Raw genomic sequence first — 16,645 nt, forward strand, 5'->3', positions numbered from 1 at the left:
AGCTGATTTACTAGATTCATTCTAATCTAGATGGCCAATCTTACATACCACGGCATTTCATGATATTAATAGTATTTTGTGACAAATTTGAATCAGTATTCATGGAATGCTTAAATTTGTTTTTGCTAGATTTGTTCTTTGAACCCATAGTGATAAATTTTATGCTCTTTTGGCTCATGGCTCACATTTGGAAAATGATGCTGAATTTATTTATACTCTTTTTCATTTTTGAAGTACTACTACTCATATGAAACGGTGTTCTAAACATGCACCCTCGATTCACTGTCACCAGCAGCTACAGCCTCCAATGCTGACCTGCTGCAAAGTCTTCTTGTCAGATATGGAAGAATGCCTTCTTTTGAAATCATTACTTATCTTATTGGATCAAAAACATAATGTTCATATCTTTTTTTCAGTCTTTGCATTTTAACGTGAAAAACACTCTCCTAGCTAAAATAAACAAAAAAAAAATTGGATAATTAACCATCTAAAGGAACATCACGTTGCATATTATTTCTAACTACAATCATGACACTGCCACATATGACTTCCCAGGTGCGGTCACTCACCAGAGCTCCTGAGATTTATTTTTCCATTATCATTTATTAGACACATACCATGGGCCAGGAACTGAAGATGCGGGAGTGAATAGAATAGATATGGTACTTGTACCTCATGGAACTTACAGCCTCTGGGAAAGACACATTGTGGTGATTTATCTTCCAAAGCTAATGTTCAGGGTATTATGAGAATAAAGAAGTGATGATCAAGTGAACACCCGAAGACTGAGTAGGATTTACATAGAAGGGTAAAGGTCATTGCAGGCCAAAAAATAGCTTGTGAGAAGGCCCAGTGGAGGGAGAGAATATGGTTTATCAGAGGACATGAGAGATGGTGAATCTGGGCTGAACTGAGGAGGATTTACTCTGTGGCTATTCTTGTTTCTCTTCAAATTTCTGCTTCCCTCATAGTCCTGTAAAGTCTTACCAAAACATCTCATTACATCAGGGAACTGAGTTCCAACATTCTTTATCTCATGGCGCTTAAGTCACTGCCAAAAATGTTTGTTGAATGATGACATGGACTCTAGGATAGTAAATTGCATTATTTTCCTGAGTGTCTATTAACTTTAATCCTAGCCTAAGCTATATATTTTAGGTATATATAATTCACGAATGCTTTAGCCACCAATCATGGTTGTTGTTGACTTATTTCTAGGGGAAACTGCTAGGGTTGTGCTTTAAAACGTCATTAACGTTTCAGTCCTACTTGTACTGTGGACATATGTTTATATTGCATTTATTCCTGAAAATGAAAAAAAAAAAAAGATTATGCCATTAATATCCCTAAACACAAACAAGAAAAAGGTAATCTTTCGTATATCTACTGTTGCTCTTACTCAATTCACTGAACTAATATGGAAATCTCCATAAGACATAAAGATATGACGTCAACAAGGAGGATTCTGGAACGAGGGTGGTGACATAGTTTTAATCTCACTGAATTCTCCCTGCAAGACATCTAGAGTGCAAACTCAAAAACTCAGGGGCAATATCTAAGCAAAATTAAGTGACAAGATGTTTCCACGAACCCACAGAATGAGTGAGTATAGAGATGGACCTTCTAAAGCCATAATACGTGGTACCAGCAACTGTGTAGGAGGAAGCAGAGGGGAGCAACTAGGTACCTGGGGGATGTGAAAAATTCCACATCACCGACAGATATTCACTGGACCATATAGGAAGGCAATTTGAGGATGGCTGTTAACTCTGGGAGGGGATTTTCACCTTCCAGTATAGCTGAGTACAAGAGATCTGCCTGTGGCAAGGGATCAGAATGGTCTGGGCCCCATGAACTCTAAAACCTCACCGGACAGACTCCGTTCCATGATAAAGCTTCCTTCTGAGAAAAAGACCCCACATCAAGCATTACAGGGGCCAGGAAGAAAGAAGACGTAGGTGAAAGTGAAGAGAAGACCTAGGAGGTCTTACAACATTATTAGTCATAGGTTTGAAATATAGCTTAAACCCATAAGTTACAAAAGGCTTCTGAGTCATATCTCCCCTTGACAGTTAAGAAAACAAATTTTACGTAACACTTAGTAACATAAAAATGATTCAGGTTTAGTCTCATAGTTATTTTAAAAAAGAGAGAAAGAATGAATGGTAAAACAGCACACCTATAGACCACACCTGCCAGACGGATATTCCCCTAAAAGACAAAAAATATTTTGTTTCTAACTTCTATTTTCTATTTATAGCTGGTTCTAATGAATCCAGAAGACTTTGATACAACATATGAAAGAATAACTTACATCAGAGTTAGAAACTCAAAAATGGGTGATACATTTAGGAAAGAAAAAAAAATCATTAAAAATGAAGACTAAATTAGAAGGAATGCAAGATCAAATAAGCATAACAAATAATGCTTTTAGATCAGTAAGGATAAAAGGGAGAAAAATTTAAATGTCAAAAAAGGAAAAGACAGAAAGATTTGAGAGAAAGTAACAAATTAAGAGGATAGGCAAAGAAGATTTAATATATACATAACAGGGGTGCTCAAAAGAAGAAACCCAAAGTAAAGAACAGAACAAATGCTAAAAACTACATTTCAAAAAAAAACCCCTTGAAATAAGAAAAAAAAAAAAAAAGGATTTGAAACTGTACTTTGAAAGATCAACCCATATACTCCCCGAAAAATTTGCCCCAAAACAGCCAACACCAAGGCTATAAAATTTCAAGTCTTTAAAGAAAAAAAAAAAAAAACCCTTTTGGGAATCTAGATAAAAATATCAAATTACTTACAAGGAAAAGAAAATTGGATTACCAATAAAACTATAGCGACATGTTAGAGATGTTGTGAACCAAGAATTTTACATTTAGCCAAGCTGATTTTCAAGTATAAAGGTCTTAAGTTGTTTTCAATATGCAAGAATTCAGAGAATATTGTTCCCATGAGTTTTTCCTGAGGAATTTACAAGAGAATGGGCTCAGACAACTGAAGTGAATAGAAATAGTTGACAGCATTCGTGCTGATTAATACATTTATATTTACCAATAGAGCTAGTTGTGGGTAAGGGGAAAAGTAACAAAAAACTAAAAAGTTGGGAAACCAAACTGTAGTGCTCAAGGAGGTACAGTGGGGTGATAATACTTTAAATAGGAAAAATAAGGTAGTGAATGCCAGAAAATTCAGGAGAGCCATTACACGTGGGGAGAAAAGAGGTTTGCAATTGCTTGGGGCTTGTGGGTAGACTACGGGGTGGCTGGCTATGTTCCATTTCTTGTTCTGGATGGTATTTAAGTGTGTTTCCTTATAGTAATTCATTGAGTTATACATTTGGTTTATGTGATTTTTCTGTCTCTATCATATTCTACCATGAGAATTGGTTTTTTTTTTTTTGGAAATTTAGTTTTAAAGGTTAATAATAATAATAAATATAATAATATTATTATATTTATAATCCCAATAATAAAAATGAAGATAGGTAATGATGGAAAGATAACAAGTACCTCTAAAAACATAAAGAAAAAAAGTTATAGCAATTTGCTCCAAAGTCCAAAAGCCTTCATTATAAAAAAGCTAGAATGCAGTACATTGCACGCACACACACACACACACACACAACTATAAGAATTCCATATTAAGCATATTTAATAGTTTTTTGGGGGGTGGGAGGGAAATTGTGCTTAATTTATTTCATCAGAACAAGAACTGGAGGCTAGTTTAGCTCATTAGTGTGAAAGAGTCAAATATAAACTTTATCTTCTTTTGTGACAAGTTATCTGATTCTTTGCCAATTGTCATTTTCCTTCTGCAGAAACAGTTGGCTATGATTTGAATTTAATAGCAGGGAAGGCAATGAATATTCTGGTGCTGTCATTATGGTTTAGTTGGAGAATTTTCCACATGATCCTGTCAGATGATTCCCTCGCATCTGAGCTAGCAATATGAGTAGCAACCACACTGGAGAGTCAACAATTACTATGGCATTAGGAGCTATGGGAAAACGTTAGGTAACAAGCCGCTGTAGAAGCATGGTGCAAAGGAAAGCCTGCAGACCACTGCATCGAGTAAACCTGGGTTTGCGGCTGATTCTTCTGCCTCAGTCTCCTTACCTTTAAAATGGGGATGATGATTATCAGAATTGTCAAGATTCAAGATAATGACAGTAAAGCATGGAGCTCAATACTTAGCACATAAGAGATGCTTAGTAGAAAATTATTTTCTCCCATCTCAATAATAGCAGTTGCCTGTCTGGGCTGCACAGAGCATAACCAAGGAGGTAATGGGGGTCACAGGGCTTATGGGGAAGCAACTGCCTTATTAGAGTATCTTATAAATTTCTTCAAGTGATTTCTGGAGGAGCGCGAGACATAGAAATTATTTTGCTTTTCATTCATGAGATGACCTCATACTCAAGTGGTTTTATTGGCAGTAACATTACTGCAAACCCTAATATTACAAAGGGAACTCCAAGGACTGGCTCTTGGCTGGTAACATAAGCTGGGGTTCACAATAACCAAAAGAACATAGCCCGTGACTCTGCTAGGAAACTCACAAGAACACACATTTTAAAGGTTCCTCCGCCCCAAACACTATGCTCAGTACTAAATCTAAAACAACTCATTAAGAAATCTCAGTGTGAGATTTATTTTACAAAGTAGCACGACATTACAACTAAATTCAGAACTCAGACAAGTTTTCTTCCCAAATCTGAATTGCTCCTACGTTGGTTTTTCCTAACTCCGAAGCCATTTTTATTCAAGAAGTTGCTGTGTGGTTTTCACAAGCTCTTTCTTGACTAGAAACCTCATCAAAATGGGTAAACTTGTTTTTTCTTTGCCTGTTCAGGCTCCAGATTTCACAAATGCTTTCTGGTAACATGTATTATCAAGCAAGCAGCCATCTCAAAGTCAGATTTGGAGGCAACACTAATGGTAGGAACAATTTCTAAGGGGCCAGACGCCAAGGAATAATATGTTTTTCACTCATACATTCTCAGTCTCTAATACAACCTAATGTGTGAAATGCTGCTGGTCTGGCTTACAGAAATGCTAGCAGAAATCCAGTGAATGCTGGAAAAGAGAGATACTTGTACTCCCCAGAGGCCATTTCAATATTGTTAATTCTTAACTGGCCTGGCTGGTGTATTTGACAAACAGCCCAACAGAAACATTTGCTGTTTGACATTATTTTATTCATCCGATTGAAGTCTGCATACAAGGCACTCATGAAGATGCAAACTGGGCAGTAATATTTTATATTTTTCCAGCAAATTTTCATCCAAAGGCTTCAAAAGGCATGAGAGATATTACAACACTCCTGTAGAAAGAGAGAAGCAACTCCTCAGTAGAGGAGAATCATAACTCTGGAAAATTACATGAAAAGTTTAGATCACCTTTTCACCAAGTAGCCAGTGGTGAAGCCATGATTAAGCTCTGTTTTCCCATCGGTCCTGTGGTCAGCTCTCTGGGCAGTAATGCAACATAGATGTCCTAGGGCATTGAGTCCTCAATTCTTTCCTAAACTTTTTGAAATGAAGTGTTCCAAAGTATTTCTTTTTATTCTTCCACTATATTTGGTGGCCTTAGAAGTTTTACTTAGCAATTATACAGCTTTCATGCTTGTCTCCACAAGATAAAATCTAACACCAAGATCTGTTAAATTTTTCTTTTACCTCCTTTTCTCATCGTTTCTCACTGTCTTTATTTTATTCCTGATGTTAGTGTTTCAGAAATTTTTTTTTAATTTTCGCCTCATTATTCTTCTTTGTCTAACCCTTGCTACATGTGTTACTGTGCCTTGCTTGTGCCAGAAAATAAAACATTCTTAGAAGAAGAAAGAAGAAAATCTGAACTTCTGGGCTCTGATATGGAAAATCTGAACTTCTGGGCTCTCGCTAGCCAAGGTCGATATCTGTATTTCCTTCTGCTTGACTTTCTGATGGCTTATTCATGAAGTCAATTTTCTAAGGATTGATAAGTGTTGACAATGCTAAGAAAGAATTTTTGATGTCTTGACCAAGTGAAAGTCCTCAATATCTCTGTGTTAGATCTCTTTCTTTTACTTTAAGCTTTGTATTCTATTGCTTGTTAACCACTAAAGGAACCTTGCCTATAAGCTTAAAATATGCATAATGGCCTATCTCTGGGAACCCTGCCTCCCAGGTAATGAGCATTAAGCTAAAATGCCTTTGTTTAGCTCACAGGAAGCATCCTGACCAGGACCACCTGTGAAGAAGGAAGAAATGAACACATCCCTTCCAGAGCCTGGCTGGAGCCAGGACTTTACCCCTTCTGCTTTTACTTTAAAAAAGCCTGAATTCAAACTCAGGAAAGGATGGTTTTCTAGGACTCCAGTCCACCATCTTCGCGGTCTGCTGGCTTTCTGAACACAGTTGTTATTCCTTACCCCAACACCTCTTCTCTTGATTTATTGACCCGTCGTGTGGCAAGAGAACAAGTTTGGACTCAGTAACACAAAAATCACCAAAGATAGTTTTTCATAAAATTGAAACCCAAGTCTAGTTCAGAACAAAATGCCCAACACAGCGCCTTGCACATGGTAAAGTATTCAAGGAATGGTCGTTGCATGGATGAGTCAAATGACAATACCACTAATCAAGACATTCTCTTTGATTGACGTGATTGCTCTTTCTTTCAGATTTACTCTGTGGGATGCACCTTTGAATGCGTTATTCTAACTTGATATAATCATTGACGATGGCAGTATATAGGTAAAGAGTAGTTTATTTACAATAACTATTTCCCATTGGATTAAATTATGTCATGAAATTCAGAAAATTTCTTCAATAGAGAAATGATCCAGAAAGCTATTTTTATTGATTTTGGAGGAGAGGGGGTCAGGGTAATGGGATGAGGCTTTTGGCCCCACTCTATGAAAGGTATATTGTTGTTAATCAAAGGGTTAAATCCCCCTGAAAATGTTATCTTTTTACATTGTGATCTACAGTATATATATATACACACACACACATATATATATACACATACATACACACACACACAAATATATATATTTGACAAAATTGACAATGAGAGTTGTTTTACCAACTTTTACTCTTTTCTCCTAGGAAAGATTTCATCATTAAGGCAGTAAGATTACTGAGCTGCATGAAAAAAATACTGTCTAGGTGATGCACTGTCAAGTATCCGAGAAAATACAGATGTGGAAAACGGTGGATACTTTTGCCCTCAAAGCTATTGCCATCTTGCCTTGGTAGGTGAACGTAATTTTATAATTATGAAATGCTCTGATGATTATTGCATTCATCTGCTGCTTTATATCCCTTTAAAGCATCTAGGTGTGAATTTATGATTACGCATTTATTTCTTGCCTACTCTAAACTAAGACTGCACACAGTTCTGGAATTTACTGTTTTGGTTTATCCAACTAACCATTTAACAATGAAGATGACAGCCAAGAACCAAAAATAGGTATTATAATTCTCATTTTTGACCCATGCAATTCAAATTCTCTAAACTAGTAGCCCTATTTGAATGGAAAAGTACTAGGTGGATATTCATTTCCCAAGGCAAGCGTGTTTAAAGTAGCACCAAGCTATTACTGTTTTTGGCATCTAAGCAAGAGTGGAAACTGGGCTCCTTGAAAAATCTACCCGGAAAGCAAAGTTTACCTTTAACATTCCCCACTTTCCTGTCTCTGTCCCTCTCCGATTTTTTCTTTTCCATTATTTATTGCCTTCATTTACTCTTTCCGTTCACTCACTCACCAACCAGCTATTTTTCAAACAAGAGTAGGACCAGTGGAGAAACAAAGATATGAAAGGGAGAGGCCCTGTTTAAGGCAACTGCTGATTCTGTTATAAAGATAAGTCATGTCCAGCCATTCCCACAGCACAAAGAAGAATGTGACAAATGCCACTTAGTCTATATCATCGTGAGAATTCAGACGACGTAAGGAACCCAAGCTATACGCCAATTGAGACCTGCTTTCTCTTGAACTAACCTTTCCTCTCAACCAGAGGTTTATAATCTTTGCTGCAAAGGAGTCTCCCTTGCAGAGTTTCTAAAAGTCCTGATACCCTGGCCAAATCCCAGTCCTGTTGAAAAAAAATCTCTGGAGATGTGACCCAGATGTCAGTATTTTTTTAAATTGGCCACTCCAAAGTGCAGCCTTGGTTGAGAAACGTTGTTCTAAAATATCTCTTCTTTTTTAAATCTCATTTATCCTAATTTCAGTATAGAAAAGGCAAATAACTTCAGCAAAAATACTCACTTTTCTCATTCTATTAACAACCCCCCCCCAAACAAATCAGCAAACAAACAAAATCAAAGCAACAACAACAAAACTGTTCTCTGCTGTTAAGTTCTTGAGGTAGGGAATTAAAAATTACCAAAAAAATTAAAATAAAAAATAAAATAAGAAATCTTGGCTCACAGACATAGAAAACAAGCTTGTGACTACTAAGGGAGAAGAGAGGGTGGAGGGATAAATTGGGAGTTCAGGATTTGCAGATACTAACTACTGTGCATAAAACAGAGAGACAACAAGGTCCTGTGTACAGCACAGGGAACTATATTCAATACCTTGTAATAGCTTGTAAGAAAAAAGAATATGAAAAGAAATATATATATATATATATATATATATATATATATATATATATATATATATATATATATATATATATAAATGTATAGCTGAGCCACTATGGTGTACACCAGAAACTAACAGAGCATTGTAAATTGACTATACTCCAAGAAAAAAAAAGAGGGAGATCTTGGTAATCATTGGTGGAAGAAGCAGTAAGGTGGAAAGAAAGGCATTTCCTGGAGTGAGGTATAGTTTGAGACATTTAGGGGAGAAGTGTGATCACCCGCTGAAGGTGACGTTGAGTAGGTTAAACCTACCTGATCAGATGCGAAGATCTTGGACAAAGGAAATGGAATAGCAGTAGGAGATCTGATTTGTTTTGACAACAAACCTTTAGTATTTATTCCAATAAATTTCACAATACTAGAGTAAGCCTTTTTACAATGTTTAACAACAAAACAAAACAAAAACAAAACACAAGCCATAAATCAGGACTAAGAATCTGACCCTTAAAATGATGGATGGGAATGGGAGTTAGGGAACTGTAACAAAAAGCCCCCAAATTTGGCCAGTGTTGTGAAATTGTGAAATGTGCTGGCATCGATACAAAAAGACTGTTATCAGCCAATAAAAACTAAGTAAAATAACATAGAAGAGATTTGTTTTGAAGTGTTCTGTTGACCTCCGGTACCTGAGAGCACCTTTCCTATGTTTTATCTTCATATTATTATTGATAGTGAGGTGGGTTAGGAAGCCCAGGGATTGGACAGACCCAACTCTGGTTCCATTTTTACTACCTGTGGGAACTTGGGTTATAGTTTAATTCTCTGGCCATCAGCTTCCTTATCAGTGAACTCAGGGATAATATCTATTCCAGAAAGTTGCAGAAAATAGTAAAGAACAAATAATACAGTTGAGGCTCTTACTAATTTCAAGACTGTTCCTCCTCTTTCCTTTGTTGTTACTGTTGTAATCTCTTAGGCAGCTTAAATTCTTGCAGAAGTAGGGGAAATAAAAATTTTGTATGACACGAATCTGTTGATGGTAAAAGTAAGTTCTTGGGGTGGGGGTGGGGGCTGGATCATCCAAGCCTAAATAAGATAGAATCTTCTGCCATGAATAAACTTGCTTGAATCATTGGGAGCATCAGTGACTGAATATTTTTGACCCCCTGTTTATCTACAGACAAAGTCTTACTCTGGATTAGCAAACCTAGTGGCAAAGTCAAAGACTAGCAGGGCCCTTGCAGGTTCGAGGTGGGAGTTGGGGCAGGATTTGTGAAACTGGAGACTGAGAATATGCTCTCTTCAGGACCCAGCCTCATCTCATATCCAGCAGGTTGTCAGCAAGCAGGGGGTTAAGCTCATTAGTTGCCACATTCAATTCTTCAAGAAAAGTCAGGTCCATATTTAACCTAAAATCTCCCAGTTTTTAAGTGTTGATCACGAATTCCATTTTCTTTCAACATCACGTGGGCTAAACAAAACACATCTGAATACCACCTGCGTGCTACGAGTTTGCAACCTTTGCATTTTGAAGGTCCTTTTCACTTTTAGTGCCCTCTACTCTATGAGTCCAAGTTTAAATGTATCCATTGCAAATGATGCGCTCACCCTGAAGATTAGAAACACAGTCATACCCCCACTTCCAGAAGTGTTTCCTGTTGTTAGTGTTTTATTACCCATAATTAATGCTACCTCCCAGGCAATTCTTATGCAAACAGCCTCTTGTTCCAAAGCTAAAATCAGTTATGTTTCCTGTTACTTGCTAAGGTTCAGAGACTTAATTTTCTGTATGTTAGTTTCATCTAACACATCTGGTGGCTGGTTTCAATACCCCAGGGCCCCATTGAATTTTGCGCCAACTCTTGGGAGGTAAAACTTCAATGAACTTTAACATTTGTAAAGCTGAATATTTTTAAAAAGTCATAGAGAAACACAGTTTTCTATCCCACCTGTTAACAGACTGAACTGTGTTCTTCCCAGAGTCATATGATGAAGCCCTAAACGTCAATGGGACTATATTTGGAGATAGGGCCTTCAAGGAGGTGATTAAGGGCTTTCTGTGTGTGTGTGTGTGTGTGTGTGTGTGTTTAATTGAAGTATAGTCAGTTTACAATGTTGTATCAATTTCGGTTGTACAGCACAATGCTTCAGTCATACATGAATATACATATATTTGTTTTCATACTCTTTTTCACCATGAGCTACTACAAGTTATTGAAAATATTTCCCTGTTCTATACTGTATAAACTTGTTATCTAGTTTATATATACCAGTCAGTATCTGCAAATCTTGAACTTCCAATTTATCCTTTCCCACTCCCTTCCCCCTGGTAACCATAGTTTGTTTTCTATATCTGTGAGTCTGTTTCTGTTTTGTAAATAAGTTTGCTTGTCTTTTTTTTTTTTTTTTTTTTTTTTTAGATTCCACATATGAATGATATCATATGGCATTTTTCTTTCTCTTTCTGGCTTACTTCACTTAGAATGACATTCTCCAGGGCCATCCATGTTGCTGCAAATGGCATTATTTTATTACTTTTTATGGCCAAATAATATTCCATTGTATAAATATACCACAACTTCTTTATCCAGTCATCTGTCCATGGACGTTTAGGTTGCTTCCATGTCTTGGCTATTGTAAACAGTGCTGCTATGAACATTAGGGTGCAGGTATCTTTTTGAATTAAAGTGATTAAGGTTAAATGAAGTCGTAAGGGTGGGGCCCTAAGCCCGGAGACTGGTGTCCTTATAAGAGGAGGAGATACCAGGAGTGCAGATGCGCTGAGGAAAGGCCATGTGAAGATACAGTGAGAAGGTGGTATCTGTAAGTCAGGAAGAGAGCACTCTCTCCCCAAGAGCCAAAACTGTCAGCACCTGGACCTTGGACTTCTGGCCTTCAGAACTGTGAGGAGCTAAATTTCTATTGTTTAAGCCACCCAGTCTGTGGTGTTCTGTTGTGGCAGCCCTAGCACACGACTCATCACCTATAAGTGTCCAGCCTTTGGCATCTGATGTCTTTCCAGTCATCCTCAGAGAAATCTCACTTTTTGACTTGCCTTCCCATTGGATTCCCTATTCAAGACGTTACGCACATTTCTATATCATCAATCGAAAAAAAAATCCCCCTTCTGGGAAACACATCAAACTTTATATATAATGGCAGAATACCAACTCTTTGGTGACTTACCCATAAAATGTGAGATAAAGGAAACCAATCCTTTTCCCAAGTTTTAAAATTTCTCCTCGTTTGTCAGATGCTCCTGTGAGCCGCACAATGCCGACCTTCTTGAGGTTGGAGAGCCACATGTATGCGTGCTCATCATCTTTTAAAACATCTTCAAAATCCAGAGTAGGCAGTTGGAGCTCTGAGCCCCAGTACTGACATTCTGTGAATTGAGAAAAAGAAGACACCAGGTAGGAAAACATTGTTTTTACATACAATGAGACCCTCAGAGAAGGAGCTGGTTCGTCAAAGTTTACCATTGGTCTATCATGAAATTGACCACATTTCAGTCCTATTAAAAAATGGCCAAGTTACCAGCACTTCTGCCCTGGAGCCAGGCCAGTGTACTTTCTGCCTCCTGCCTACAACTGTGCTGGACCCACGACATGATTCACTGTCATGTGTTTGTCAAGAGAATGTTGTTTAGCTTATGGACGGCTCTTGACACATATGTCCTTAGGGCTTCTCTGCCTGGACACTGCTTAGAAGTAACCCTGAAATACTGTGTTACATTGCGCAACTTCAAATAGATGATAAAACCAGAATGGTGTGTTAGAACAGCGTATGCCTGTTCAGGAGGTGGGGGTAGGGGCAGTGTTTGCCATGGTAGGAACTGCTCCTTCTTCCTCTTATTTTGCTTGATAAGAAGCTTTCTCTGGGGTCCACTCATTCATGGGAGTCATCAGAAGCTGTCCAGGGGGAGGAAAAGATGAAAGTTGTGGTCATGGGATGCATAGACCCTTTGCTGACAATGCCAGCGGGATAAAGTCAAATGCCTTTCCTAGATCTCTGAGTTCTCATAATTAATTGCTCATAAAAATGTTTACTTGAAAAAACAGAAAGGAAAACAATCTGCTTGCAAAGTAGGCTCTCTCACAGGAGGTGGAGCAGAGAAGAAATGTAGTTTTGCCAAGGGAAATAACTCAGATATGAACGACCACATTCAGGAAAGACCTAACTCCAGCTAATCCATTTTAGGGGGAACGAATTTGCCTTAGGAAGGCAAACAGGTGACAGAACAACGCCTGAACATCCTGAACAATGCCTCCCTTGTCTAACTGGGGAATCTACGTCAGGTTACAGAAAACCACCCCAAAGACCCCAGTCTAAGAAAAAGGAATGCGAAAAGGTGGAGATGGGGAGGAGATAGATTAGGAGTTTGGGATTAACAGATACACTACTGTATATATAAGAGATAAACAACAAAGACCTACTGTATAGCACAGGGAACTATATTCAATTTCTTGTAATGAGCCGTAATGGGAAAGAAACAGAAAATACATGCATATATATATATGCATATGTATAACTGAATTACTTTGCTGTACTCCTGGAACTAACACTGTAAATCAACTACACTTCAATAAAAAATAGGAATGAAAAAAAAAAAAAAAGAATAAGGAGTGGGTCAGGGTTCCTTTGTAGTAGCTGCCAGACAGAGGCTTTAGTCACAAAAAAGATACTTGGAGGTGCAGGAAGCCACTTTCTGATCTTCTACCACTGAGCTGCACAAGGGCATTTGCAGAGGCGAGCAGGTGTGTGTATGTGGGAAGACCTAATCAGATTATAAATGCCTATGTTGTCAAAGTTTCTGGGTTATTAAGCGTAACAGCTTGCATAACGAGGCAGAATTTCCAAGGCCTAACTTGCAAACTGTAACTGAGGCCTCCCTCGTGGCTGCGTTCACTATCCGGGACTATGTTAATATTGCTTGGTATTGAACACATTCCACAGGCCCCAGTGACTTACTGGATCCTCTCAGGAAGTTGAGCTTATACTCAGCGTCTGGCTCCTAAGTTTTCATTTTAACTCTTCTCTCTGTGGGACTAACCAGAACTGAAAGAGTTAGAGCTTTTTCTGCTTCTTTTTTTTTTTTTTTTTCTTTTCCCAGTGTTGCTTATCAAGCGCTTTTAAGTGCTTCCCACATTTGAGAAAGCCTTGGAATTTAATATTAACCAAGTCAGCTTGGCAAAGAGAAGCACCTCAGCACGTGGGCCAGGTTGTTTATGGCACAGCAAGTTGGCCAAAGCGATAACAATGAGGTGTGAAGGACCTGGGATAGAAGCAGCAAGTTTTTTCTTGGTTGGCAGGGTGAGTAGGGTATAAAATACAAGCTTTGGGTCTTCCTTGATTCTCTTAGCTACCCTATAATTACTTGTCGGTCTATTTTTTTCAATAAGCCTAATATTTCACCACGTCGTGAGACACTGGGATAGGCAGGAGGCTTTAAGGAGCTCATCGTCTCTGGGAGACTTGGACGTAGGAACCAACACTCAAAACACAACATGGTAGATGCTATAGTTGAAGTACATTCAGGACACCACGGAGGTGTCGGGTCTTCTGATCCCTTATCTCACGCTCCTTCTGCAATGCCAGCTACTCTTTTACGTCCATGAAGTTCCCAGGTCTGTCCCTCATGCCTCAACTATTTCTTCTGAAGTTAGAGTTGGTTTTGTGGGCCCGGCGGACTTCGACTGCACCACTCTGCTCTCTCACAGAGTTGGTTTTATATGGAAGAGCTTCTTTTCAAAGAGGCGATCTACTTGGCTGTATTTTGAATATAGGATTATATGGGTTGTTTGCTTTGCCACTCCCATTTGCTCGTTGCATTTACAATCTCGAGGCTGTAAGACCTGATAGCAATCAAAAACGTCTGCGAAAAGAAGGCAATAAATGTCATAAGTATTACTTACGGCCTACCTAGCTAGAAAGTCATTTGGCTTCTCGTTAGGAGAAAAATTTCCTGGGTAAAATACCGTGTTATGGACATACATAATAAATCATCATGTCTTCTTTCCAAACCTTACACCTAAGCAGACTACACCCAGAAACTTAAAAAAGATTGAAAACAGCTTTAAGCTTACTGAGTCCCCAATGACAGTTAAAGGCCCACAGAGCATTAGTGACAGATGTGACGTTGGGGACTCACGTGGCATTTTTACATGGACTTTAGGATCTCCCATCACCATTGGTTCTTATTATTGTGTAAAAAGGCCATCTAAACTGCAGCTGGGGATTCTCCTAGGTCTTGGGCAAGATGATGATGGGCCAAGGGCATGTTCTCCATTCCTGCATAGACTGTCAGATGGGTTAGGTGTTGCCTACGTGGCCGTTTATAGCAGTGTGTTGTCTTCATTACAAAGGGTTACATAAGTTATTCATGAGCCTTTGTTACAATATTTAAAAGAAAAAAATCTTATGTCCTACTGAGGGCAAACCAGCCTGGAGAGAGAGTATGGTTTAGACTGAAGTGTAGTCAAACAGGACTTTCTGAGATGATGGAAATGGTCTGTACCTGCCCCATGTGGTACCAGAGCTACTAACCACATGTGGCTGTCAAGACTTGGCATGGGGCTAGTGGGACCGAGGAGCTAAATTTTTTTCCTTCATTTAATTTTAACTAATTTAAATTTAAATTTAATTAGCCATATGTTACTGGTCCTGTATGAAATCAGACATGAATAGAGTAAAGGACTTGGAGGCAAAGAGGCCTGGGCTTGGATCACTGTCTGGCTTCTTACCAGCTCATTTCCTGGTCTCTTTTCCGAGCCTCTGTCTCGTCTCTTAATTTATAAAATGGCCATTCTTATGTTTACCTTGTAGGTCATATGTTGACCATGCAATGAAATTATGCAAGGAGCCTGACACAGTGCTCAGCGCATAGTAGAATAATAATATAATAATAATAATGATAATAATAATGATAATAGCTAATATTAGCTGAGTACTTTCTGGGTGTCAGGCACAGTGCTACATGCTTTCCACACAGTATTTCTTTTAAAGTCCATAATAAATACATGCGATGGATGCTTCCAGTGTTCTTATGTTACAGAGAAGAGAACAGAGATCCAAGTCATGCAGCTAATGATTAGTGGGGCTAGTTAGTCAAATCCGGGTGACTGATTCCAAAGTCTGTAATTCTAACAACTTTGCAGAAAAGAGACACCGAATGCCTTGGAATACTGCTGTCATCTGTATTTTTAAGTCCTCTGTCTGAATGTCCACAGCTTATCCTGTCCCTTAGAAAGGAAGTCTACCAGATGAAAAAGAAAGCAGGGCAAGTTACCATTAGGAACACTTTGTCTGGACTTGTCCAAGCAGGAGTGGTTAAAGATAAACCTTGGCTCCTACTCAGGATTCTAAATGCAGAAAAAGACTTCAGGACCAGGTTCCACTGCCCAACTCTATAACAACACTGCTCTTCACTTTTTGTGAAATGAACCCAGGCTTACAAATTGGCTAGCTTCTCATTTTCAGTTTATGCCAGTGTATTTTAGCAATCCATGCTGTTTTCACTGTACTCAAGGCCATTATCACTTTCCAGAGAGTTTCAGTGACTGTGTAGTAGGGAAATGTAATAAATAGAGATTGGAAAAACATTTTCACTAGATATGAATATTTTCAGAACTTTAAGTTTGTATTTTGGGCACTTTGTAGATTCAGGAAGGATTTCCTTAGGGCACACACTCTACACATCTTTTTATCTTTACAGCATGGTTTAATGAATGTTTGTTTCTATGTGAGTCATTTTCCCATTATAGAATAACACACACACATATGCTCTCAGACACATGTGTACACACACATGATATTCTTTGTTTTAAAAATGCAGAATGAGTGAGATTCTTTCAATAAATGTTACTCTTTGTGTCTGTAAAATTAACCATATTCACACACAGTCTCCAGCATAAAGCAAGGCTGTCAATACCATGCATAGATTATAAATAATTTCAAATTTACAGGATTTTACTATCGGGGGTGGTTACAGTACCTTTTTAGCTCTACAGTGTTTACGATTTTCCAACCATGGCTCTCATTTTGGCATACCCCGGCAGGAG

General features: G+C 38.3%; 1 protein-coding gene across 3 annotated transcripts in view; it reads right to left on the reverse strand.

Moving 5' to 3' along the window:
- BBOX1 (gamma-butyrobetaine hydroxylase 1) overlaps positions 1–16,645 on the reverse strand; it is a 54,990-nt gene that overhangs the window by 18,065 nt on the left and 20,280 nt on the right. For all 3 annotated transcript variants that reach the window (XM_031459861.2, XM_011000226.3, XM_011000219.3), the window contains one exon: positions 11,772–11,970. In XM_031459861.2, coding sequence (XP_031315721.1) covers positions 11,772–11,970 — 199 coding nt within the window. The remainder of the gene's footprint in view (positions 1–11,771; positions 11,971–16,645) is intronic.

This window comes from Camelus dromedarius, chromosome 12 (genome assembly GCF_036321535.1).
Source record: "Camelus dromedarius isolate mCamDro1 chromosome 12, mCamDro1.pat, whole genome shotgun sequence".
NCBI classification, from domain to species: domain Eukaryota; kingdom Metazoa; phylum Chordata; class Mammalia; order Artiodactyla; family Camelidae; genus Camelus; species Camelus dromedarius.